General features: G+C 35.2%; 1 protein-coding gene across 1 annotated transcript in view; it reads right to left on the reverse strand.

Moving 5' to 3' along the window:
- Nucleotides 1–3,559: 3,559 nt before the first annotated feature.
- The window catches only part of APPBP2 (amyloid beta precursor protein binding protein 2), a 61,880-nt gene continuing 43,810 nt past the window's right edge, over nt 3,560–21,629 (reverse strand). The window contains exons 5-13 of the mRNA XM_004434817.3: nt 20,008–20,176; nt 17,022–17,111; nt 15,103–15,170; nt 14,917–15,022; nt 14,083–14,207; nt 11,517–11,602; nt 9,173–9,363; nt 8,006–8,171; nt 3,560–5,959 (exon numbers count right to left, since the gene is read on the reverse strand). Of these exons, the coding sequence (XP_004434874.1) occupies nt 5,706–5,959; nt 8,006–8,171; nt 9,173–9,363; nt 11,517–11,602; nt 14,083–14,207; nt 14,917–15,022; nt 15,103–15,170; nt 17,022–17,111; nt 20,008–20,176 (1,255 nt within the window). The 3' untranslated portion in view covers nt 3,560–5,705. The remainder of the gene's footprint in view (nt 5,960–8,005; nt 8,172–9,172; nt 9,364–11,516; nt 11,603–14,082; nt 14,208–14,916; nt 15,023–15,102; nt 15,171–17,021; nt 17,112–20,007; nt 20,177–21,629) is intronic.

Here is a 21,629-nt window from a genome sequence, read left to right on the forward strand (position 1 = left end):
TTTTCCATAGCAGATGCACCATTTTATATAGCCACCAATAAGGCACAAGGGTTCCAATTTCTCTACATCCTTGCCAACACTTTTTAAATTTTTTGATAGTAGCCATCCTAACAAGTAGCAAGTTTGCCTTGAATTTTCAAACTATAGAAGTAAATGTGTATAAACTAAGTGGGTGTGGTTTGCTAACACATTTAGAATAGTATCTGTTACAGAGTAAACTCTGTATCAAATTTGTTACAGAAATGCACACATCAGCGAAGTTTATAAGCTGGAAATAGTCTTTTTTTTTTTTTTTAAAGATTTTATTTATTTATTTTTTTCCCCCCAAAGCCCCAGTAGATAGTTGTATGTCATAGCTGCACATCCTTCTAGTTGCTGTATGTGGGACACGGCCTCAGCATGGCCGGAGAAGCGGTGCGTCGGTGCGCACCCGGGATCCGAACCTGGGCCGCCAGCAGCCGAGCGCACGCACTTAACCGCTAAGCCACGGGGCCAGCCCTGGAAATAGTCTTAATTCTGTAAGTTATATGATCATATGGTAATGGCTTTCACAAAGCTTTAAATAAAATGCTGCATACGTACCAAGAGGCAACTCAAGCTTTAAGGGGAGGCTTCCTTTGTGCTTTGAGCTTGACAGATGAATCAGATTTTACACAGGAAATGGCACTCCATACACAAGAGGGAACAGCATGTTCAAAGTCATGGAGATGTAGAAGGAAAAATTTAAACTCATATCACTGAGTGGCAGGCAATAAAACCAGTGCTGAATATTCCAAGAGAAGGCGGGATTTTGTCTGAATGTTAATTTTCTTTATAATCTTTTAAAATTTGGTTTCATTTCCAGCAACTGTTTTGAGTGCTGAAGCTTCATGCTGTTTCATGGTGGATTTTTTTAAAGACCTGATTTGACCTCACCATTCATATGAGGAAATGAAACACAGAGGCTTAAAAGGGCGGTATCTCAAATTCCTACTGTTGAGAGGCAGAGCTGGAACTGAAACTCGCATCCAGTGTTTTCTCCACTGTTGCCAGCAGAACTGCACCAGGTCTCATCCCCCATTTCCAGCCTTTTAGAATTAGAAGACTAGGGAAAAGAATGGTGTAGTTACTCCTGTAAAGACTAAAAACTCCCCTGCAATACCGCAGGGCTTTGTCTTTTCCAAAGTACTTTCATGAGCACTATCTCCAGATGCTGCTTCCATGTGCCTCCACTGCCCACACATCCTACTTTTCTCCAACAAGAGCACTTTTGTTCTACTTCCCACAGTTTCTCTCACACTGTTCTCTGATAAAAACAGTCTGTGATTTTCAAATAAGCCCAAATCCCAAGCAAAAGCGATCACAACTAAATTGGAAACAGATACACTCTGAGTGCAGGAACACTATATTTATTAGGTCAATAATTCATTTTTAGCAATACAAGTACAGAATATATCACAATGCTGGTTACAAACATACTTAGTATGGTTTAACGGTTACAAATAATGGTGGGCACTACAAGTTTGTGATAAGGATGATATGAAAGGTCATTCTGACACAATGAAGAACTGTCTTAAAAAATGTATCAATGATCTTAGATATTTCTATAGAAATTACTGTGGCACTATTAGTGGGGATTTTCATGTAAAGAACTGTTAGTGATTTGCTTTTACCTGTTTCATTAAGAGCTTTTTGAGTCTATTAAACTAAAATCCCCTGTTGCTTAATAAAGTATAAAAATAGTACTGACCTGGTAATATTTAATAAAATGTAGCATTCATTCACATCATAAAAGTAGAACTAAATTGAAAAGTTTTAGTTACCATGGCAACATATCTTCCCATTAAAGGAATATATAGAAATGAGTCATGTTACACAAACGGTACCTGCAACAGTTATTTAGTGATCCAACACTTGTGCACCACAAACCAAGGTTTCTAGATATCTATATATAATATTTTTAATATTAAATTTTACTTTTGAAAAAAATGTGCACTTCACCAAACTCACTAAGGCCACTCATGCTATAGATACCTAGGATTGCAATTAAAGAATAGTTTTATTTAATAAATCCTAAAGCACGCTCCTTCAGATCACCAACAGGGTAAAACCAGTTTTCTGTCTAAAACATTCCTGAGATTTGTAGACAATACAACTACTAGGGTTCAAGCTGGAGATTAATCCAAATGTCAGATTAAAAAAAAAATTTCCTAGCAAGAAGTGAGGTGCTCCAAAGCCAAGAGGTGAAATACATACATTAATTTTTAAAGCAAAAACAAAACCCTTAAAAAAAAGTTTATGTCTAAGCATTTTTCCAGTAGTAACTTTACCATCCAGAAAAAGAAGAGTTTGGAAGCAGCAAGGCGACAATTTCTGGGGAAAATATAAAAACCGAGTGGCAGTTAACAATACCTACTACTTAGCAAACCACTCTTTCACTGTGTAAAGTACGGCCAGGAGCTTCCATGGGGTTCGAGGCTTGGGTTTACTGCTCAGCATTCTGTTTGACTACAAGGAGCAACCAAATGGCACTCTCATTGTTTGTAGGACTGCAGCCTCTACAGTTAATTTTCACAATATTATGAACTCTTCACAAACAGGCTAGGAACAAAGGTCTTTGTCAAATCTTTTATTTTCACAAATGCAAGCGCACCTGCATAGGGGTTACTACAAAGCAATAGTGAGTTCATTTTTCACCAGCAGAGACAGGGCTGTGATGGTAATAAGGGTCCTAATGCTTTGGGCAAAGTTAGCTTTGGGGACCCATAAAAACTATGGTCTAAAAACCCCAATCGGCTCTATTAAACTGAATGCAGGAGGGACTGACAGCCTGTGTGGCACATGAGTGTCTGAGCTCCCTGATGCACCCAACTTGAGTAGCACCAAACTTTAGGAAAAAGACTGGGTACGAGAGAAGAAATGAAAGTCAGGGAAGGATGAGACCGAAGGCCCCTTATTTAACATTACTTTGCTGAACTTCCAGAAAAATCTTTAAGTTGGTCTAGGCTTTCTTACACACAACCCCAGCAATATGTGAAAAGTTTGTGCAACCCATTGGTTATCGTGAGGTAAATTTTATTCTTCCTTTGATTTTTTTTTTAACCCCATAAATCATGGTGACTTTCACCTCTTTAACTTACCCTAAACATCTCTACTAAAAGGATAAACCCCATACTCAAAATTATTAGGGTATTATTCTTCATTAGAATCAGAAATAATAGCATATTAAGTTACATCACTAACAGAAACTGGCAATCTCTTCTCAACCTAGAGTGTTTGCATTAAATCAAAGTGTATGGATTTACAGAAAACTACATTAAAGCAGTAGTAATAAGAGTAAACTACCTATAAGGATGTTTTTTTAGAAAAACTGGCTGCCACTTAACATTATCACCCTGTAATCCTAGGCTTCTAAATACCACGTTGCTTTATCACTGAGTGTGAGCTAAGCTGAGTCCAAACTGAATTAGAGAGGATGAGGCCTTAAGTCATTTGCTTGATTTTATCCTAGGAAACGCTATATGTGCACAAAATCAAAAAATATAGATTGATTAAACAAAAAAAACTTCATATGGAAACATAAGTTTCAAAATATTTATTGAAAAACAATTTACCATGACATTCCTGTACCACAAACATACCACAGGACTCTAAATAACCAACAAAAGTATACAAAGCCTATCCTGAAAATATCTTTGGAGGTATTAAATATATAGGCCCATGAGGATAGAGCCGAGTAACTTAAAAACATTAGTCCTTGGTCACACAGACTATTTGGTAATTAATAAAGAGGTGCCTCTTGGCATTAGATTGCAATTAACTGGGAAAGGGAGGTGCAGGTGCACCAATGTACTCTTTTGAAAATTAAAAAGAAAATAATTCAATTTGAGAAATAAACCCAGGTTTCAAAATGACATAAGTATAATCTGAGGATCTGGGCTTGCTTCATCTCTTTAGCTACCTCCCCCAGTGAATCCCCTCCTGGGGACTTAGAAACACTGGTTCATAACTAACAAGACTGCAAATAACAATTTTAAACAAGGTTATATTTGGGAAGTTAAAAAAAGTGATTAAAATCAAATTTATCTGAAATCTCCAATTAATTTTTCTATACTCAATGTGGCAGACAGTTTAGATTTTTTCCCCATCCCACCCCAATGTGCATGTTAAAAGAAAACCAAAATTCAACACACATCCACTCACCCACAGACTACTCCAAGCATCAGCCAGGAGTAACATCTCTAACAGCCAAGTCATGAACCCCTGAAAATAGGGGGGAAAACCCTGATTCTTAACTATAGAGGCACCAAATAGGCCACTATAATAAGAATTGAGGTAACAGCAAAAGACCTTTCTGTTTCTTGGATTGCTACATGTCACAACTTCTCAAATTTGAATATTACCTCAACATTAAATAACCTGACTGGCTTAAAAAAAAATCAAAATCCAATGAACAGAAAGATAAGTTAGTGAAATAGATATATCATTAGGGAATCTTTCCATTTGACTCTTGAATTTCAAATAAAATGATGTAGTCGTACTATTATTTACCATAAAGATGAAGGATTTCTAAGAAGACTTGTTTATTTTTGGGCATTCATTTTTCCATTAATCCCCACAGAAACATATAGTAACCTAAAATTCTCATCCAGACATGAGCTATTTCATGACTCCTAGCCAAGATACTTGTTAATTGCATCGATTATTAGGGTAACATTTAAAATGAGAGGGACAGCTGCAGCAGATATTTATAGACTTGCTTATGGCATTGCCATCTGGGTCCCTCGACTAAAGATATGCCACTGAAATTGCCAAATTTCCCTAGTTTGGTGTCTATTACATGAATATAATTTTTGCATTACCACTTTTCATTATACATCTAAATGAAATCATTCTACTGATAAAAGTATATGCTGGGGCTAAAATAATAATCTAAAGCCTCTGGTCCAAATAACCCCTTTCTACATTAGGCTGGTCCTTTTTAGATCCTCCTGGTCCTGTTAGCAAATGCTATCAGAGCATCTTGCATTGTTGTACCAAAAAACAAAATAAAACAAAACAACCAAAGAGTTATAACTGCTGGTCTACCAGCTTTTCTATTACTTACAGATCAACACTGGTCCAGTTCAGATGAATCTGACAGTCCTTCCCTTGTAAAGAGCTCTGGAGCGGCTGCATCACTTCTCTGGGTAAGGTAGCCAAACCTAAGTCAGGATGTCCCTCTTCTATTAGGACTTGTGTTAACTCCTCTATACTGCATATAAAGATTTTCCCCATAAAATTTCTTTACAATACAGTATTGAATACCTTCACAAGGAAGAATTATATGTTAAAAAGTTGTTAAAATCATCCTTACATAATAAGAATGCAACTCTTTTAAACTCTTAAATAGTTTTATTTAGGGGGTTCTTTTTTCTTTCAGGCTTTCTGCAAAATGATTTAAAAAAAAAAAAAAAAAAAAAAAAGAAAGATTTCCTGTTGTTTGTTCTACTAGGTTGAAAATATGGGCCAGACTACTTATACATGCGGGTACATGCTGAATATAACTGAATATATGCTTATTCCTACAGACACTCTGCAAGATAGGGATCACCCAAATAGGGTCAATGGACTGGACCAGTGTTTCAATGCAAATTCCAGCCCCAAAAAAACAACATGGTTTTGATTTCACAGTATGAATTCCCTGGAATCTGGGAAAAGGTAAATTAGTTAACTGAGGTCCTCCCTCAGCAGCTCGGTCCCTCCGCATTCTGAGAAATCAGGAAGGACTGCACCACTTCTTCTGTGGACTGGGGGCTGGTGTTGACGTCTTCAAGAGCATCGGTCACTGAATACTGCCGATCTCTCAACCGGTTCCAGTTAGACAGAACATTGTGATATTCAAACACTTTCTCATAATTTCCAATGGAGTTGTAAAGTTTAATGAGACCTCGGTAATCATATTCTAGTCCACTGTAGCCTTCACCAAAAAGTTTCTTCCCTGAAAGTAAACAAATAAAAAGAAAGAAAGCTCAAATAATGAAACAATGAACGGTTTCTATAAGACAACACAAGTTCAATTCTTTAAATAAGGTGGCTTGGTTTCATTCTCTAATTTAAAGGTATAGATTTAATTCTTCTATCAGAACTCCCAGACAAGTCCTACTCATAAGCTACCGCCAAGACTTAATTATATTTCACAGATTGAAGCAACTGATTTGAAAAGATGTAAAAGAAAAGGAGAATGGCAGCACCTCCATATATATGCACATATATGTAGCACTGTTTATAATTGCAAAATATTAGAAACAAATATTGGTTCAATCAACTATGGTACACACTCAACGGCATACTATGCAGCTGTACACAGAGGAGAAAGCTCTCAGCTTTCTATGAATTGACACAGAGTATTTACAGGGTATATTAAGTTAAAAAAAAAAAGCAAAGTACAAAAAGTAGTTATAGTATGCTACCTTTTATTTAACAAAGGGGAAACAAAAATATTTATATCTCTGAACATTTGTGCAAAAAGATAACACAGAAATGACACAAGAGAAACTAATGAGATTGGTTACCCTTTCAGGTGGGTGGGAAGTGGACAGAAGAAATTAGGGGGAATCACACATCTGTGAGCATACCTTTCTAAACAGTTCTGACATTTAGAACATTAAAATTTCACATACTGAAGAAAAATTAACAAAGATGGGGGAATATTATACAAACATAAACAAATGAACCTAATTATCTTTCAAATGAGTAACCAGAGTGATGGGGAGGAGGGAGGAGAGTAAATAACCCAAATAAATTTCGAACATAGTATTCTGAGTATCTACCTTCAGGCTAAAGACAAAGAAAACTGTAAACAAAGATTGAACTCTACATAGTACGAGTTTTTTTCATAGTACTGTGTTAACAATTCTAAAACTACTTTATGTATATTTTAGGATTTAGCAAGTCAAAATATCATGGGTAACGGGGAATCCATATATAAATGGATACATAATTTACGACAAAGGTAGCACAGCAGAGAGGAAAGCACAGTCTTTTGAAAAAATGGTCCTAGGTCAACTGTATATTCATATAAGAAAAAAAAAAAAAAGATCCCTACCTCACACCATAAACAAAAATCAATTTCAGGATTGTAGATCTAAATGTGAATGGTAAAACCAAGTTTCCAGAAGATAATCTTCTAAAAGAACATCTTTATGACTTTGGGGTAGGAAAAGATTTCTTAAACAGAATACAAAAAGTGCTAACCATAAAAGAAAAAAATCAGTATATTCAATTACATTAAAATTAATAACTTCCGTTCTTTGAAAGGCACCATTAAGAAATGAGCAGGAGCGTGAGAGTTGTCTGCAACACATATAACCAACAAAGGGCTTGTTATATCCATAGTGTATAAAGAACCTCTATAAACCAATAAGGAAATGACAGACAACCCAATATAAAAATGGGGAAGAGTTTTAACAGGCACATTAGATGATGACTACAGTATCTTATTTTGTAATAGACCTGAACTGGAAACAATCCAAATGTTCTGAATATCCATTAACAGTAGAATAGATAAATCATGATATACTAATCCAATAAAATATTATATAGCACTAGAAATTAACAAGCAACAGTGATATGGAACAACACAGATGGATTTCACAAGTCATGTTCACCAAAAGAAACCAGACTTATATAAAAATATACATTGTATGATTCCATTTATAACAAGTTTAAAAACAAGTAAACCTTATCTATGATGTTAAAGTCAGGAGAAGGGAGGGGGAGGAGAATGGGGGTATTAATTACACAAATAGTTTACATAACTACTTTTGCCTTTATTTGAAACTCTACTGTCATCCTTCTTACTACTGTCTTCAACATCAATAAATCATCTTTAGCAAAATGTTCCAGATGATTTCTGGGTGGTTCCTGGATATCTTAGCAGCTCTAAACTCATCTAAGTCTTAGTAATAACACTTCCCTTATAGAACATTTAAGACATGTTGACATGTTGACTTCTAATCAATTGACTAAGAAAGTCTTAACATACCAATTGCTATAGATCGCAAATAAAGTTTCTCAGCATTTTCATACTGATTCATGTCATAATTATATAAAGAAGCTAGATGTCCCACTGAAAGCGCTACTTCATAATCTTCTTGACCAAGAAGTTGCTCTTTAATCTGAATTGCTTTGATGTGCATTTCTTCAGCTTCCTGAAAAATAATTAAGCTGTATTAACCATCAGATTATACTTTTTCTAATGTCAACAATTCTTACCCAATGAGCAAGATTCTTCTAAATGCCAAAGACATCTTATGGATGGTATAAAGTAATCAGATCTGAGAACATAACTGTGTTATTCCAAAAGTTGCCTATGGGAAGCATTACTCGTTTTGGGAAGCCATGCATATAAGCTGATGATAGTAGTAGTATCCTATACTATATAATGTGTCCTATACCAAAAACGACAAAAGAAAACTTCTGGTAATAAGACATTGTTAGAAGAAATGAAATTAACATCAAAACATTCTAAAATAAAACTATTTTTTCAGTTGAACTCCAAAATTTAACTGAACCCTGTTAAGAAACTCTATACTACAGTACGTTAATATACATAGGAGTACTATTTTATTTTATTTTTTGGAGTTTTTGACAATTTTTATTCCAACAAACTAAACTCAGGTTAATTGGGACATGTAGATTGATTTTCAGGTAAAAATGAATATCTTAGGCAGTGACTCTCACTCTTTCCTTACTGCGACCCTAAAATGGACACTGTTAAGAATTTATAACCCAAAATTAAAAAAGTGAACTAAATTCAGTAAATTTTTATAGCTACAATGAGTAATAGTCTCAATATTTGACATTTCTTGTATACCCAGTATGTGCCAGGCATTCTACTAAGTTCTGTACATAATACAGCTAAGAGCTATGTTTTAAGTCTAACTATAATAACCGTATGAGCCTTTACGGTTTGATATATTTCTTATTTTTCCACTGTCTGAATTTCTGAATTTTATTTATATTTTGACTATGTTGTTTTATATTAGCTATTTTCTCAATTCTTTGGTGGAATTAGGTAGGAGTATAATAAATATATACTTTACTATCTAAGATTACTGAAGCTGTACTATTTAAGATTTATTTATTAAGATTGTACTTTATTACCTAAGATTATTTAGAGAGAGAAAAATATAGTAAAACATGCTTCTACCTTAAATTTTCTCATTGACTGATAAAGCCTTCCAAGGTTTCCATAGTGTTTTGCAGTCTGTACATTAAATTCCCCAAAAGCTTTTTTAGCTAGTTGGAGTGAGGACAGGTGCAAATCATGAGCTTCTTGAAGCAGCCTCTGTTCAGTTTCTTTATTATGACAGTCAATTGCAATCTCCTCTAAAATGAGTGCTGAATAAGAAAGCAATAAAATTAGTGTCCTTCAAACCATCTATCAAAGCTAACTAGAGCATATAGTTTAAAATTAGATTATATAAATGTTTGTTATATATATTTATATGTGGTTACAGTTTAGAACTGGTAAAAATGAAAGTACTCCACTTTAATGAAAAAATACACTTTTGGGGTCATTCTATTTTGCATAGTATAAAGAATTTCAAATTTAAGAAAAACAATGGTATACATCAAATTATTTTGCAGAATTAATTTCTATTTTACTAGACTGTTATACTTTGCCAATGTGAATTTGTTTTTTAAAGCAAATGAAAGGAAGACAAGAAGGAAAAGGCAAATTTTTTAAAGTTATGAAACTGTCAACGAGTACCTAAGTACTGTTGAAAATTTTGAAACCACACTTTATAAAATATAACCTTTAACCAAATACAACTAAAAGAACTGGTTTCCTCCTACTCACTTGACCAACCAAATCAGGCCAGAAGACAGTTCAATTTCAAAGTCACATTCAAGACTTTCAAATTCCATTTAAAGTCTTAAAAATACACACAGTCATGCAATGCTTAATGATGGGGATATGATCTGAGAAATGCGTTGTTAGGTGATTTTGTTGCGCAAATATCATAGAGTGCACTCAAAATAAACCTAGATGGTACAGCCTACTACACACCTAGGCTATACGGTATGAATCTTATGGGACCACCATCATATATTTGAAACGTCATTATGCGGTGCAGGACTGTATTCTTTTACCAGGTAATTTTATTTCTAAGAAAACTGTCCATGTGCACACAAGTAAAAGAGATTTAGTTCACTGTGGCATTTTAAAAGAACAAAAGGTTAAAAACAATATAAAGGTCCAATAATAGAGGTAAGGTTAAAAACATTAGCAAAAAAAGGGATATATACCTACATGTATTGAAATGGAAAAATGTTCATAATATATTAAGTGAAAAAAGCAGACTATAAAACTAAAAAAATATATTCATCCATTTTTTGATGAAAGAAAGGTCTAAAAAAATATTCACCAAAATGTTGATTCTGGATTGGTAGAACTTCAGGTAACAATTTGTTTTTTTCTCTTTTCTATCTAACTTTAATTTTTGACATAAATCATGTATTATTAGTGTAACTTTAAAAATGCAAACCTAAAGAGGGAAGAAAAAACCCATTCCAGAATTAAGGTAAAACTTAGCCAACATGTATGGAATTACCACATGGGTGATCCAATCAATAATGGCAAAATAAATGCCTTAAGTGAAAGGGCCTTGGTAGTGATTAGAAAAAAAGTTAAAATTAGAAAAGAAGAAAGTAGTATTTGGTAAGAGCCTTGCAACATTAAGGGTGACCTGATAAGAAGCTGAGTTTCAGAATCCTGCACTATAAAGCTGAAGGTATGTGAAAAACCCATCTTCAGCTTGCTACCCATGTTACTGTGCAAAATAATCATTTGAGTTATTCTTCCATCCTCCTTTCAAAAGAAAAGGAAGGAAGGATGGGAGGCAGGAAGAGAGGGAGGGAGGAGAATGAAGGAAGATAGATAGATATACTGGCTTATTAATGTTACATGAGAGAAGCAAACAATCTTTCATTATGAACCACTGGAAATTCTTGAGTTGCAGGCAAATGCTTTAAATCAGTACATTGGCTATTTTTGTAATATGTAAATAGTCTAATCCTATGGTACTATCCCCAAGGAAATAAACACATACTCCTATTTTATACCATATATCATTAATCTAAAAATATCAGATGGGCCGGCCCGGTGGCTTAGCGGTTAAGTGCGCGCACTCCGCTACTGGCGGCCCGGGTTCGGATCCCGGGCGCACACCGACGCACCACTTCTCCGGCCATGCTGAGGCCGCGTCCCACATACAGCAACTAGGAGGATGTACAACTATGACATACAACTATCTACTGGGGCTTTGGGGAAAAAAAAAAAGGAGGAGGATTGGCAATAGAAGTTAGCTCAGAGCCGGTCTTCCTCAGCAAAAAGAGGAGGATTAGCATGGATGTTAGCTCAGGGCTGATCTTCCTCACAAAAAAATAAATAAAAAAAATAAAAATATCAGAGATTAGACATCTATTACAATTGACAGCAAAGAAATCTAAAGAAATATACATATATAAGACTAGATTACAAAGGGTACCTTTCACCCTCTTCGAAGAAGCCAAAAGAAGATGATCTTCAGGTAGGATGTGGGTAATGATACCAATAGCTCTTTCTGCATGAAATCTGCAATACAGATAGATATATTCTGGCATTTCTTTCTAGTTGTAAAATCAGTATTTAAAAAAATCATAACGTATAATTTAATACTGATAGAATTTCTAAAACTGTATGTGGTAAACAAAAGGATCAGTTTTTGTTTTAAATTTCCAATCTGTTGTGGACTGAACTTTTAACATCCAATGGATTCCCGTCTTAGAATAAACCGTGAAGTTGTTTTTACAGCCTAGAAGGCTCAACATGATCTCTTACCAGGCTACCTCTCTGATGTCATCTCCTACCACTGTCAGAAACAACCCCTTCTTTCCTCTCCAGCCACACAGGCCTAGCAGTTTTCTGACCCAGGCAAAGCATGTTTTCACCTAGGACTCTTGCACTTGCTTTACTGTCTCTCTGGAATGCTCTTCCCTTGAATATCCACATGGGTCACTCCTCACTGAAAGCCTTTCCAGACCAGCCTATACAAAAGTCCCTAAAAAAATCTATCATCACTCTGTAAACTCTTAGCTTACTTTATTCTTCACAGCATGTACTCTCACCTGACATGTTTGGTTATTTGTTTACGGCCCATATTGCCAAACAGAAGGTAAGCTATTTGTCTATTTTATCTGCCAGTTTCTCTCAAGCAACTCCAAGCCTTCTATGCCCATCTTCCAGGTAATCGTTAATTTTCTCAGATCTGTCTTCAATTCACTAATTGTCTCTTTAGTTGTGTCTAATCTGCTGTTTAACTTGTCTACTGAGTTTTAATGTCAATGGCTATTTTCCAATTCTAGCTATTATTATTTTATTTTTTGTAATACCTCAAGATACAACTCACACCACACAATTCATCCATTTCAAGTGTACAATTCAATGGTTTTTAGCATATTCAGAGGTGTGTACCCATTACCACAATCAATTTCAGAATATTTTCATCACCCTCAGAAGAAATCTTGTGCCCATTAGTAGTCACTCTCCATTTTCCTCCAACTCCTCCCCCACCCACCCAGTCCTAGGCAACTACCAATGTACTTTCTCTCGCCATAGATTTGCCTATTCTGGACACTCATATAAATGGAATCATATGGTATGTGGTCCTTTGTAATTGGCTTTTTTCACTTAGCGTAATGTTTTCAAAATTCATCCATGTTGTAGCATGTATCAGTTTTATTTTTAAATCTGCCTTTTTTTATTTTCCCTCTAAAACGTTACTCATTCCTTCTTTTATAGCAGGGTCAGCAAATTTTTTCTGCAAAGGGCCAGGCAGTAAATATTTTAAGTGTGGGTCACATACTCTGTCCCAACTACTCAACTCCACCATTGTAGCGTGAAAGCAGCCACAGACAACACCTGAGTGAATGGGCATTGCTATGTTCCAATAAAAATTTATTTTGCCTGCAGGCCATAATTTGCCAACCCATTTTATATCTTTAATTATTTAAGAATATATTTACTTTATAGCATCAACCAAAAAGTTCTGTTGACATTCTTAGGGTTCTAATCTTGTTCATTTTGTCTGCTGACTCTCACTCACAGAGGAAATGTTTCCTTATTTTTAAATTTTTTTATGGTGAGTTCATCTTAGGTAGAGCTAGACCTATGGGAAGTTTGTAGGGTTTGGACTGAGGGTTAATTATTTCCAAGAGTTTTGCATTATCTCTTGAAAGACATCCCAGGAGAACTAGCAGTACCAAAGTGCTTTTGAATGTTTTTCTCAGTTTGGGCGTTCCTGCATGCAAGATGCCCGAACACAAGAGTAGTACAAGTCTGTAGTTATAAATTCCCCTGTGAGGCTCCTTTTGTGTTCAACTGAGAGCCCAACCCGAGACAGACAAGTTTCTCTGTCATATCTTTTGCCAGTGGGCAGATTTTTTTCCCCCAGTTTACCCTTTCCCTGAGGGCAGAGCCTTGACCTGGGCTTCATGGGAGGGTTTCACTTCTAACTCACAGCTTCCTGTGGGCTCAATGTCTTGTCTCTTAAACCCAACATGGTTGTTCAATCAAGGTTACAGAAATTTCTAAGCTTTCAAATCACCCCAGGGCAGTTATACTATAAGTCATCCCTACTCTTTTGGATTTTAGTCTATTATTGGCCCTAGAGGATTTCCTCTCTCTTGCAAGCTCAGTTATACATTTTAAAAAGATGGGTGTTATATTTTACTCAATATTTCTATGTGTTTTGAGCAAGAAGTTTTTAGGTTAAGCCTTCCATTTAGCCAGAGGCTACTATATTACTCAAAGAAAAATTATTGAAGGAAATATTCAAAAGATAAGTCATATTCTATATGAAGATATACAAGTCAATATTAAACCATGTAAGACCTAAATGAATGGCTTATAAATTGGTGTGATTTTAAATAACTTCAAGAATATTTTAGGAATCTTGTTAAAGCTCCAGGAAGACAAATTTCATTTATAAAGTATATTAAATACTATTGTACTGGGAAAAACAAAACAATAGCAACAGCATTTAATCCCTCACTGAAAAGGAACATGGAACTTACAGTGCATTGTCAAATTTCCCAGAGCTATACTGGTGAACATAAGAGGAATAAGCCAAGTCTTCATGAGCTGTTGCTACATGGATATTTTTGCCACCAAACACTGACTGCCGAATGTCAAGGGCTGCCTGAAAGAGTCATGAAAACAATTGATAATACTGTACGTAAATCCTTAGAAAATACTACCCTGTTAAATTAAGCATCCTACTAATTTAAATATATATTCTATATACTCAATCGCATCAGTTTTGAAGCAAGAAAAGTCCTGCTATATTTAAATCACAATAGAACATAAAAGTCACCTATAAGGCCTGATTTTCTGAAGACTGAGCTTGACTTAAAAGGCAATAGCTTAATAATAAAAATCATTCATTTGTCTTGGGAATGACATCAGTGTTTTTCTCTATGTCCTTCTTCAGAAGTGAACTATAAAATCAAGGATACCTTGTCTAGAGCAAAGGCATAATATGTCATTTACCAGAGAATGACTAAGGTAAGGCCTAAAATAACTATCAACTCTTCTTGCTTTACAAAGGCAGCTATAATGACCTGTGCTAAATCAACAACAAAGACAAGCCATCATCTGGACAAATGAAAAATGGAAATACTCTTAAATATGGGCCCACAACCCAACAAGTCTTTTCCTGGATGATTCTCTTTAATTCCTAAAACATTAACTTTTAAGTCTTCTCAGTATTATTTAGTAAAACAATGGCATGGCATATATAAGGAGGGGCTAAGAAATTATTTTTAGACGGCGATTTATACACAGCAAACAAACATAAGCCAGCAAATCAATTTAGGTCGAGAGAAAAAAAAGTGCAACTATTAACATACCTGATAAATTGCAACAGACTGACAGATATTATCTACATTGAGTAAGTAGAACCCATAATCTAGCAGTGTATCAGAATATTTTGGGTGTTTGGATCCAAAATGATCTCTACAAAAAGATACAAAACTATTAGGATATAAAGTAGAGAGAGACAATTTGAAATGGTATTTTTAATAACAATCTCCTACCGTGCCAAATACACTGCATGTTTAATTAACTGTTCTGCCTTCTTAAATTCACGTTTTACAACACAAGCCTATAGATAAAGAGAAAAATTGTTAAATAACTCTCAGTTCATTAGTGTGCTAAAATAAGTATAAGCTTATATATTCAGACTATAATGGTCAAAAAGAAAAAAAGCATCTTCAACATAAATAGAAGGGTTCTATTTGTAGTTTCTTTCCTTCCAACTACTTGAAAATTCTATTATAAACAGATCTGTACTTATCCTGGGAAATTGTAGTTTAAAATTTTGGTAGTCATGCCCAATACAAGCCTGCTATAACAAAATTACCTTACAAAGCTGGTATATTGCCATCATTACATATTATTAAAATAAAACAGTGGGGACAGGATTCACCATATTATTTTCTAAGATACTTATTTATATCCCAGTTCTAGAATGACTTACAACTATCTTGTAGTTTTCATCTAATAATTTTTAAACACACAGAATTTCAAATTTTCCTATTACTTCTAAAAATATTTTGATTCATGAGAATAGCCAGTAGTTTTTAAACTCTAAATATCACCACATTATAGAAAATCAGGGGGCTGGCCCTGTGGCACAGTGATTAAGTTTGGTGCGCTCCGCTTCAGTGACCTGGGTTCACGGGTTTGGATCCCAGGCAGAGACCTACATGGCTAGTCGGCGATGCTGTGGTGGCAACCCACATGCAAAACAGAGGAAGACTGGGGGACTGGCCCGGTGGCATAGCAGTTAAGTTCGCGTGCTCCACTTCAGCGGCCTGGGGTTTGCAGGTTTGGATCCCAGGTGTGGACCGACACACACTTGTCAAGCCATGCTGTGGCGGCGTCCCATAGAAAGTAGAGGAAGATGGGCACGAATGTTAGCCCAGGGCTGATCTTCCTCAGCAAAAAGAGGAGGACTGGCAACAGATGTTAGGTCAGAGCTAATCTTCCTCACCAAAAAAAAAATAGAGGAAGATTGGGACAGGTGTTAGCTTAGGGCTAATCTTCCTCAAGCCAGAAAAAAAAAAAGAGAAATATAAATCTTGAACATACATTAAGTTGTCTTTATATTAAATGTATATCCAATGTTTTAAATTAATTAAAACATATTAATCTCTCTCTTCTGGCTTTGATGATAACCTGAATATTTACGCTATTTACTGATCTAAAATGAATGACTTAACAAATTTCACAGAAATCTTGGACTCTTCTAAATCTATAAGTTTAGAATCTTTCTTCTAACTGAAATTTCCATAAGTAAAACCAACCAAAACGGAATATTCAAAATTGAAAAACCTCTGGTCAGAAAGAGTTTATCTGAAAAGTACATCAATGCTTTAAAGTCTCAGTGCACCAAAGTAGCAATTTTTAAATATTATTAAATGACCTTAAAGAGTTAATGCATTTATTTACAGAATAAGAAGAAACTAGAGGAAAAACCAAATAACTATTGCCCACTAGGTTAAATACAGAAAGCTGTCATACTCTGAGACTGCAAAACTATGGCTAAAAGACTGAATACTAGGTCACCCTTTAGGAGAAAAGTGACCAAAGGCCCTATCTCTATGCATAAGGGATTCAGGTTACTGTAAAGGTTTAAGAAAAACAAAAACAAATTCAAGCCAGAACAGCACCAAAATCCAAAATACTACTTCGATCTGTACTTCAGTGAGCTGAATTACCAAAATAAATTTTTTCACAGGTTTTCTGGGTATAGGAAAATTAGCTAAAGTCTATATGTGAGACAGTTTTAGAAACCAGATTTCTAAAACTGAGCATAGAATCACTTAGAAAATAGACCTTGTTAGTTCATGGAGTATACAATACCTAATTTGTTAAATAATAGGTTAATTAAAACAAATTTAAAGCTGGCTAAATCCTATAATCCATTTAATAATTTTAACATTATATTCACCTTAGAAGCTTGTCTTAAAACATCCACCACGACTTTGACGGGTAAGCCTGCTGTAATTTCTTTCATTGCCTCAATGCACCATTTGTATGCCTAAAAAAATTTTTACAGAAGAGCAAAAACTGTGATAAATCAAACTGACAATACTTAATGAAATGACTGTGAATTTTTCCTGTAAGCTTTCAAGTATCTGAATAAGAACACACACAAAATATTTACACTAAAAATTATCTCTGAGGCTAAGTTTTCTTGAACGTATAATTACATTTTTCTTTGAATATGTGACAGATATTCAGGAAATCAGAGGCATGTTCTCTCTTGCCCAGAAGTCTTTGCACATACTGTTCCCTCCACCCTAGAATACATTCTTCCTTCCTCCAACCTCTTAACCCACCTAACTTGTCTTTCAGGTTTTGGCCCTAGACTAGGCTTCTTGTATTTTCCCTCCCCTACTGTAATGATTATTTTATATCTTACTTATTTTATATCTTACTTTGTGTCAGCTATTGTTCTAAGCACTTTATGGGCATTAACACATTTAATTGACACAAAAGCCCTATGAGATACGTACTATTATTACGGGACACTGAGGTGCAAAGAGGTTAAGTGCCAGGCAATGTGCTAGCATCTAGGTATCTAGTGGGGAACAAAACATAAAATGTCCTTCCTCTCCTAGTGCTTAGTGGGAGAAAGAAAAAAAAGCAAAATAAATTACTTTGGATAGTTAAGAACTGCTTCAAAGAAACAAAACAATACTATGAAGGATCACAAGGAATGTGGAGAGGACAAATTAGAAAATACTAGAAAATAAACATTTGTTTTCCTTTGCGAGCTTCCTTCCCTTCCATTCCACCTAAAAGATGTAGGTATCCAGAAGCAATTTTGATGCAGAAATGAAATATATGTGATTTAGGCCAAAAAACCTGGTTTGTTTGTAAGATACTAGATAAGCTAATTTTGTGCCACAGTAACAAGGTAAAAATCTTTAGAATTGTGGTAGACTGTATGACTACTTTAAAATATTTACTGCCCCTCCTTGGGGAAGGATACACTTCCCTTCCACATTAAAGACAAGAGTGGTCACATGATTTCCTCTGCCCAGTGAAAAGATGAACAGAAGTGAAATGTGCTATTTCAGGGACAAAACTCTAAGAGCCAGTAGTACTTTCCCATGATGTTTTTGCCTCTGCTCCAAAGCTGGTAACGTTCTAGATAGAGGCTGCTCCAACGCATGGGGTTTTGACCAAAGTGCAGACATCATGCTAAGCAGAGCCTCAGACATCCCAAGACAGGATGTACTATGAGCAAGAAATAAACTTTTATTGCTCCAAGTCACTGCCACTTTAGGGTTGATGTTATCTGTGCAGAGCCTAGCCTACCCTGACTAATATCAGAATATGGTGATAATTCATCAAACTATAGCCTCAAGATTCGTATACTTTTCTGTAGATATCGATGACAGATTTATTTACATTTAAAAGAATAAATTATCAAAATTATCCAAGAAACATCTATAGACTGAAATATTCCACGAATGTGCTGAGAGTTGAAAAGACCATGAATAAGGCACAGTATAAGTCCCCAATCCAAACGTAGAAAGAAAATAACTGTCAATTAAATACTAACTGTCTAGTAAAGAAACGGGAAACTGGTAAATAAAAGGCACTTTTGTTCCACTGAATACATTGGTGGGTTTGGACATATTAAGATGGGCCTGGAGCTGAGTACGGGAGTAAAGAATGGCAATATATGAATCACTCTCTGTAACAGAAAGAAGAGAGCAGAGTTCCAGAAGGCAGTAGGAAAAATAGGCATGAAAAGAAATGAGGAAAGAGGAACCAGAGATGGCTACGATGAGTTCTTACGCAGAGATATAAAAAGATGGCGGGGCACCTGAAGAGCGTTGAAGACAGGCATTTCCAGTACTCAAACTGTTGTTGTTTACCTCCCTCTCATTTCCAGTCAAGTTGGCTATCCACACAAAGCCCTTCTGTGAATGGAGGTCTTTGTTTTTGGTGTGTGAAAATCATAGAAAGGGCCCATGTCCTTTATCGGGGTCAATAAGCGGTGGAACAGTCATCGCACACAAGGGGCAGCAAAACAATCCACAGAACTAATCCAGCAGACACAGGAATTCAGTATCAAAAATACCCAGAAGTACATACATAAACCTCCTGAGAAATTGCAGGCATGCTGATAAGGATTTTAGATGTTTACACATGGGTTTGATGCCTTCTTACATAGGTGTTAAAAGCAGGATGATCCTAGCATTGGGGTTGCACAACATTACTTTACAATTATTCCAGAATTTTCTAGTTTCACTTCTAATTGTAATTTTTCTTTAAACATGGAATATATACATATGTATTTATATTAGTGGGGCAAAAATCAAGATAGGGATAATTTTAAAATATGAAAGCCAAATGCCAACTATCTGACAGCATGAAATAATTATATTCTTCCATAAATAAAGCAATCAAGCAAAGGAGTTAAGCATAAACAGATCACTTCTCAACTATGTATTAATTAGCACCAAAGCATTAATTTAATAGTATAAAGCCAAGCGGGAAGCTATCTTTCTCATAAGGCAGAGGAAGGAGCAAAACAATGCAATAAAGTATAAATAAAATCTAGCTTCCCACTGAAATGAATGCCTTCAAGTTATGCGAGCTCACCCAGAGCTTCACATCCAATAAAAAGCATCTACTAAAGATTCATTTAACAGAGCATGCCCATCAAAATAATTTAGGCAGAGATACATCTGGTCAAATTAAAAACAAAAACAGGCCCTAAATCGTACATGTATATGTTTAAAACCCATCTCACAGAATACTCCTTGTGCCTGATTTTAAATATTCCATTACAAATATGTACTGCTTTAAGTAAACCTAATATGTGAAAATGAGATCAAGACAAGTACGAGATTATATGATTACCCTGTTTTACAGGTACTTACTGGTCACAATGAAATGCACTTCAAAACACTCACCTCATCATAGTGACTTTTTGCAAACAGGAGTGCACACAGTTCTCCATAGAGTGCAGCTTTGTTTGCTTGCTGGCCATGTTTTGAAAGTTTATCCATATATGTCTGAGCTAACTTAAATGTTTCTTCACCCAAATGATATTTGCAGTTTCCATTTCGCACATGAAGCAACCTGCAAAAGCACAAATGACATTTCTCTATTTTTGATATTTCCAGCATGGTACACCTGAGAACCTCTTACAGATCACTATGTAGCACCTAAATGAGATAACGTATGTAGATGCAAGAAATGAGGCTGCATTGGAAAACAACTATCTGGCCCAAACTGGGATTGACTAATGCACATAAAGAAGTATATGCTCTTCCTAGAAAGCTACCCATGATTAATCTCATCCAACTTTGATTCCTTATCTTCTCTGAATATTTTGCATACTTTGTCCACTCAGCACATGCTACATCTGGCTACATCTAACACTTAACTCTTTTTGTTCTAAATCCAAAAGTAATGCAGTCTCATTATAAAAAATTTGGAAAACAATGAAGAAAAATAAAAATCCACTTGAAATACTATTACCTACCATTACTTTCCATTCTTTTTTCTAGTACATTTGTGCAACACCTGATCAGTTACCATTCATTTCATTTTGCTTCATAAATACTCATTTTTGCTTATCTTTCCCGTAAGGTAAGTTCACTGAAAACAGTGGTCGGCTGTTTCTTTTATAACTTTTATCCTCTATAGTGGAAAAATACAGAGTTCTTTACACAAAGTAACTGTAAAACCATCCTGACAATCTAAAGATATGTAAAAGTAGTAAAATGCTTTAGGTCAGACTGAGGTCTGGATAGCAACAGACCATACATCTGTATAGACTGTACAAGACAGGAGAATAGTGTGATGACTGGACATATATTTATGTATCTATTATAATGTGGGCTAGAACATTATGCCCAGGCATCACGCCAATACAATTTTCTGAAAATGCTCAGCCCTGAGAGGGAACAAGGTATAAAAATCATTTAAATGAAAACCAAGTAAAGAGAAGTTAGGAAGTATTCTTCAGGAGCATTAAAAAAACCACATACTTAAAATTTATTTTTTCTGTCTACACCAAAAATATTAACATATCAGTGACATATAATGGGAAACACTGTAACAATCTTCTCATCTCTACCATTCCTTTGTAGTCAGGGAAAACAGACAGAATAACTTCAGATGAACCAGGACTATTCAATAAGGTGGCAAATATACAATGCCAGCGTGCATCCTCCCAACACTCACCATAGAGTTATCTGCTTTTAGAAAAGACTAAAACACTCAAGCAAAATAATATACTAAGGTTAATCAAAAATTCTGAATGGTGTATCTTTCATAACACCAAATTCCAACTTAAAGCGGAAATAAATGCAATAATTTATTAGACTACTCTAGAACGGTAAGTTGATTGGATTTACACTTTTAAGCAGAAATATAAAAGTAGAAAAAAATATGTTTTGGTATACAGACAACTTTTCATGCTAAAGTAAGTGTACTGATACAGAATAAAGAGACAATGTCACTTGACTGTCAGATTCCTGATCTAATGACTAAGCAGTTCGCAATGACCTCTGTAACAATGGAAACC

Source organism: Ceratotherium simum, chromosome 16 (genome assembly GCF_057802395.1).
Source record: "Ceratotherium simum simum isolate JZ-2026a chromosome 16, ASM5780239v1, whole genome shotgun sequence".
Lineage (NCBI taxonomy): Eukaryota > Metazoa > Chordata > Mammalia > Perissodactyla > Rhinocerotidae > Ceratotherium > Ceratotherium simum.